At 54.5% G+C, this 5,971-nt stretch overlaps 1 protein-coding gene across 1 annotated transcript; it reads left to right on the top strand.

Moving 5' to 3' along the window:
• The first annotated feature begins 826 nt into the window (after positions 1–826).
• On the top strand, positions 827–4,978 carry PINLYP (phospholipase A2 inhibitor and LY6/PLAUR domain containing). Its single transcript, XM_019756577.2, has 5 exons — positions 827–1,283; positions 2,276–2,392; positions 4,009–4,161; positions 4,411–4,554; positions 4,726–4,978. The coding sequence occupies exons 1-5, from the start codon at positions 1,214–1,216 to the stop codon at positions 4,878–4,880; spliced, it is 639 nt and encodes a 212-aa protein (XP_019612136.2). The 5' UTR covers positions 827–1,213; the 3' UTR covers positions 4,881–4,978.
• The last annotated feature ends 993 nt before the right edge of the window (positions 4,979–5,971 follow it).

Raw genomic sequence — 5,971 nt, 5'->3', positions numbered from 1 at the left:
CGCAAGGCTCGGGCCTTTCAAACCGCGGCGCGCCGGCGCGCACGTCAACCCCGCGCAAGCCCAGTCGCGCCTCTCCAGAGAGAGGCGCTGAGTTCCCTAGCAACGAGCTTTCCTTCTAGCCCCGCCTCTCTCTGGCCCCACCACTCTCTAGCCCCTCCTCCTGGTGATGGTCACGGCCAGCTTTCTGGGCGCCTAGCAACAGGAGCGGCCTCCGGGATTGGTCCTTAGAAGAAATTCGCCATTCTCCTTGGACGACACAGTCACCGCCCAAACTGAAGCCTAGAAAGCTAGAGGACAGCAAACCCGAGTGGATTTTCGCGGGGAGCCTGAAACTTACAGCAACAGGATTCCCGCCACCGGTTCCTGCGGCTACACTCTTCCCCCGCTAGCTTCCCACTGCGCGCGCGCGCACACACACACACACACACACACACACAATCTCGGATCTCTCCCAGGGTTATGCCTGAGGCCAAGAGAGAGTGGGTCAAGAACTTAAGTAAAACACAAAGCATAAGCCCGAACCAGACACACACACCCTGCCTAGAGGACTTCCACACATGCCTCAGTTTTCCAATGTAAACTGTGGGCATCTGTCTCCTACCACGCCTGTCCCGGCCCGTTGACAGGCACCCTTCTGTTCAGTCCCCGCGAGACCCAGAGGTGCAGCCTCAGGCAAGGTCGGAGCTGGAGACAGCCCGAACACAAAACAGAGAGTATGAGCCAAGCCCACGAAGAAGGGAAGGGAGACGAGACAAGGCCCCCCAGGCGCCCGCAGAACGAGCGTAGACATGCTGGGTGCTCCCAAGAAGAGCTCCACCCACGCAGGGGTACATCTTTGGAAAGAGAGAGAAGGGAGAGGAGAATCTCAGCTTTTGTAGCTGCCCTTACACCTACAAGGAATCAAGTGACCTGACTCTGACCTGCGGCTTCAGGCCAGAAAAAAAGGAGGAGGAGGGCAGTGGGAATGTGAAAAAACAGGAAAGTGAACTTCTGGGTCCTGATGGAAGCCAGACTCCCGGGGTCCCCGTGGAAGAGGGGACTGAGCCCATGTCCCTTTTGGATTCTGGTTCCATTCACCCAACCCAGAGCGGCAGAGGCCTGCCCTGAGATCTTACCTCAGCTATTTCTCACCCCAGGGTGAAGGTGGGTCCAGACCCGCCCCTCCTCAGCTTCCTATAAGGGCTGGGAACCAGGGACTGCTGGGTCACACACCATGAGGCCCTCCACGAAACCTGGGATGTTCCTGCTGGCCTTCATGCTGCTCTGTACCCTGCTGGGTCTGGGTAAGTGACCAGGGGCCTGGACTCCTGGGAACCTCAGGAAAGAGAGGACTCGGAGAAAGCATTCAGCAAGGTCCTCCAGGGAGAAAGAGCAGGTGTCGGGAATTCACGTTCTTGGTGAAGGCAGAGGTTAAAGGAAAAGAAAGCCTGGGGCCCCGAGGGAGGAAATGCTCAAAGGCTCATGTGATTGGATCTTTGAGAAACGAGGGAGCTTGGTGGGCTCTGAATTGACGGTCCCCAGACAAGATCTCAAAATAAGACATCTGAATTCTAGAAAATCAGATGACAGCATGACTAGAAAGGGAAAGATTAAAATAATAATAATAAAACTGGGAGAAGGGGAGATTTCCTTTCTCCATGGACTTGAGGGAGTTCAAGCCCCTAGCCCCTTCCCCTTCTCCCTTCGATGCCGGAGTTCAGGCCACTCCTTCCCCAGGACCCAGGGGTCTGGGCCCCCAGGTGCCTTCTCTCTCAGGACCAAGGAGTCTATGTCCTCAGACCTCCTGGTCCTCCCTCTGCTTTCTTGACCCTAGCCTCAGGCACCCCTGCCTGAGCTCCTACTGTTTACGGGACCTACATACGGTACCTACAAGGAGAAGTGTTCCCCGTCCAAAAAGCTGGACCTGAAGCTTCACAAAAGTCCATGAAAACCTTCACCAGGACCCCTCCCTGTCCCTGAGCTTTCTCAGAGGACCCTGGCGTCCAAAGTTCCCAGCCTTGTAATTAAGTAAACAGGCTCCGTGGTGGAGTCGCTTCCCGCCCCAAGAAGCAGCTTTGCTGGCATCACGAGCGCGTCCTTGTCAGAGCCCTGGACAGTTCCCCAGACAGCGGTCAGTGCCCCACCCATGAACAATCAGGAAGACACCAGTTCCTACCGCCCTCAGACCCCAGAGTCCGCTCCTTCCCCCACCCCCATCTCCCTTGAATGCTGAAATGGAAGTCGTGGTCCCAAGACCACACCACCCAGGACTACAACCCCGCCCTCTACATTGCAGGGTGCCCGTTAAGCTGCGAAGTGTGCAGGGGCTCCGGGACCACGTGCAGCGGAAAAATGAAGACTTGTGAGGCGGGCAAGGATGCCTGCGTGGTCATCGTGGGGGAGTCGAGCACCAGTACGTGCGTGCGCTTGGCGTCAGACCCTGGGGAGCCACTAGTGCGACGGAGGTGGGCGGGCAGAGCGGAGGGAAAGACTATTTCGAGGTGGATGAAGGAAAGTGAATTGAATGGGGCTATAGAAACCGTTGTTGTCAGGGATTTTTGAAAATGAAACCCTCCCAAAGAGAAGATGGGGAGGGGCAAATATAGGGACTTTTTAGGCAAGAAGGGGTGAGAAAAAGACACGGGGAACAGAGTAGTGAGAGGGGAGGAATCTAATAGGCAAAAGGTGGGGGGGGGGGGATAGAGGAGAGGGAAGAAGCTAAGGTGGGTTGGGAGGAATGTGACCAGGCAGGACATTTGGGGAGGGAGGAAGGTACAGACTATCCCAGGGATTGTGGGCGGGTAGTGCAGGCTGGAAGAGACAATTCCTCAGACAAGAAGTGATATTGGGGTAGGAGGGAGACACAAAAGGGACCATATGAGACAGGAGAGGGAAGATAATCCTGAAGTATGGAGAAATAGAGATGGGGCAGGGGGGAGGCCAGTGAGTAAACTGGGAGAGGATGGGATGTCTTAAATGAAAGAGACCATCCCCGACCTGAGAAAGGATGGGGGAGGTGGGGAGCAGTGGAAGGGGGGGTGGATTATTCATTCAAAGCTGAAATGGATCATTAGTCACGGGAGGAGAGATGATGGAGCATGGTGTGGGAATGAAGGCTGCGACAGCAGAGGAAGGGCTACCGTGAGTGTGGGAAGGAGCCATCCTGACAGGAGGGGATGTGTAAGGAGGGTGGGATGGAAGATGCATGAAGTCCTACTCACCTTGCCAGTGTTGGTGGATGGGGAAAGGACTCGAAAGTCTTGAAGACACACACACACACACACACACACACACACACACACACACACACACACAGCCATTTAGCCTCCTGGGGTGGAAGGAGAGGGAGCTGGTGTGGAAAACACCTTTTGGTGGGGTCAAGACGGGAAATCCTTGGATTGGGTTGGAAGAGACCACCACTCAGTGGGGAGGGGGAAGTCTGTGGAGACTAGAAGCGATCACTTAAGGCAAGAGCTAGAGGAGGTAGCCGAGGAGGGCGGCTACAGGCCATGTGTGGGAGGTCGGAGGGAGTGGCCATGGGGAACCCTGGAAGAGACCCCCTTAGAGAGGAATATGGGTGTTGCAGTGTGATGGGTGGAGGGTCCTGCATCCCAGGATTTGTTGGAAGTGACTGGTGGGAGAGAGCATCTCACCCAGGCATGGGGGTAGCCATAGGCGACCTGTGAAAGACTGCTGCCTGCAGGACCTAAAGGATGGCTGTGGAGTGGGGTGGCGTGGAAGGGACCATGTCAGGTAGACACTCGAGCTTGACAATGGGGAACTGCAAGAGACCCCCAAAGGCCTGACTAGGAGCTATGGCAAAGAGGTGGGGGGGCGGGGAGAGCTACCTGCTAAACCATTCCAGGCCTTTCCTCAGGCAGATAGGGATATGGCTGGGGGGTGGGGTGGGGAGTGGGGCTGCAAGAGACCATCCTAGACAGTCAGAGGGTGAGGAAGCTGTAGGGTTGGGAGAGACCCCTGGCGGGAGTCCATGCCAGCCCTGCCCTCCCTCCTGTCCCCCTCCCGCAGAGGGCCGCCACTCAGTGAACACCTACAAGGCCTGCATGAAGTTCAGTGACTGCTACTCAGGTTTTGTATCCACCACCATGGGCCCCAAGGACTACATGGTATCCAACACTCACTGCTGCCAGAGTGATGGCTGCAACCACGGCTCGGTGCCCCGTAAGTCCCAGCTCAGCCCTGCATGAGGCAGTCCCTTCCAGCCTGCCCCAAGGGCCCACTGTGTGTGTTCTGGCCCACTACTGATCTGTGTGCTGTAACATTGGGCGAGCACCTTGCTTGCTCTGAGCGTCCGTTTCCTCAACTGTAAATGCAGTGTCCATTAGCAACCACTGTTCCCAGGGTTATTTGTGAGGATGCGGGAAGGGTCTAAATGTCCCTTTGTACCTTATACTCCACCCTCATCCCCAGCTCCCCAGAACAATCGTACTGAGAATGGCCTCCAGTGCCCCGCCTGCATCGTACCCTTCCAGGAGACATGCCCCGGGACCAAGGCAGCCCACTGTGTCGGCCAGGAAACCCACTGCATCTACTTCGCTGGCAATGTGCAAACTGGTGAGGGGCACCTGGATCTGTGGAGGAGGGGACAGGTGCCCCAGAACTGGAAGCCCATGCTTCCAGGTTCTATGGAAGATGGTGGCCCCAGAGAACTGGGCGAGGAGGTGGCAGGGGCCAAGAGGAAGGAGAGGTTGGGGCCCTGACTCCATTCTGAAATCCCTTTCTCAGGTATCATTAACGCCAGGTTTGCCACTCGGGGCTGTGCTACAGAGAGTGCCTGCTACACCAAGCCTGGAGCCCAGGTGCCCTCAGCCTCCTATCTTTACTTCCTCCGCCGAGCAGACTGCCTTCCAGCCCCCCAGCCCCCTGGCAGGGCTGAGTGAAGAACTGAGGAATGTGTGGTTTGAGGTCTCCATTTGTCCTCAGCCTGCAGCTCCTCATGTGCCTATAAATTAAAGAGATTAACCCAAGCAAGCATGAATCCTTGTGACGTGATGCATCTTGGGAAGGTGGGTTGCAGAATGCAGGGGGCTTAACCCTTGGAAACCCCCTCTTTGCAAGGAAAAGAGGGAAAACCCACCTTTTATCAAAGGGATTACTCCCTGCTGGCCCCCGTGCTAAGTGTTTTCCGTGCTGTATCTCATTTCATAAGCACAACTACTCTATGAAGTTGATATTATCTCCATTTGACAGATGAACAACTGAGGCACAGATTCTGGTGTCACTTGCTTTGAGTCAAGCCACTCTGGTGGGTCAGTCTCCAGAGACCATGATCACCTCTCCTGATTAACCTCCTCCTCTTTTTGCCTCAGTTTTCAAGTCTGCAAAATGTGGATATTAATAGTTATATCCTCATAAGGTTGTTGTAAGAAATGAAAGAAAATTTAAAAAGCACTTAGTGCTGTGCCTGGCACCTTGAAGACAATGTTGCTTCTAGAGATAATATGTCAGAGAGTAAACAGTAATCATCGTAATAGCTGCCACTTACTGAGTGGCCATTACTTGGCAGGTGCCAAACACTGGCATCACTCAGGACAGACGAGATTATGCTGCGATAACAAAGAAGTCCCTAATCTCAGTGGTTTCAAACAACAAAGTTGTATTAGTCAACTAATATGCAGTAATGCTGTGTAACAAACCATCCCCAAATTGAGACTTATTACAACAAGCATTCTTTCTAAGGGTTTGTGGGTGGCTGGGGTGGCTCTGCTTCTGGCTGTTTGGCTCTAGTTTTGGGAGGCAGATTCAGTCTCCTCCTTGGGGTTCCACAATCTTCTGGGATCAGTGGCTCCCTGGCAGATCACAGGAGCACAGAAGTGAAGTGCATTTAAGGCCCCTGCTGAGGTCAGGTCTGCTGACATTCCATTGAGTAAAGCAAATCACAAGGTCAAAGCCAAAATCAGTGGAGTAGGGAAGTTGGGAGGGAGAGGAATGGTATTTGCCAAACAAGTATCCATTCACAAAAGGTTGATTC

This window comes from Rhinolophus sinicus, linkage group LG11, assembly GCF_036562045.2.
Source record: "Rhinolophus sinicus isolate RSC01 linkage group LG11, ASM3656204v1, whole genome shotgun sequence".
NCBI lineage: Eukaryota > Metazoa > Chordata > Mammalia > Chiroptera > Rhinolophidae > Rhinolophus > Rhinolophus sinicus.
The sequence above is the reverse complement of the archived record's forward strand: the minus strand, read 5'-3'. Positions and strand labels throughout refer to the sequence as shown.

What these genes read in the sequence shown, in the direction of transcription:
- PINLYP (XM_019756577.2), top strand. Translation starts at nt 1,214, where the DNA reads ATGAGGCCCTCCACGAAACCTGGGATGTTCCTGCTGGCCTTCATGCTG. An exon ending in CGTGGGGGAGTCGAGCACCA is followed by an intron (nt 2,393 to 4,008) that starts GTACGTGCGTGC and finishes CCCCTCCCGCAG; the next exon opens with AGGGCCGCCACTCAGTGAAC. An exon ending in CAACCACGGCTCGGTGCCCC is followed by an intron (nt 4,162 to 4,410) that starts GTAAGTCCCAGC and finishes CCTCATCCCCAG; the next exon opens with CTCCCCAGAACAATCGTACT.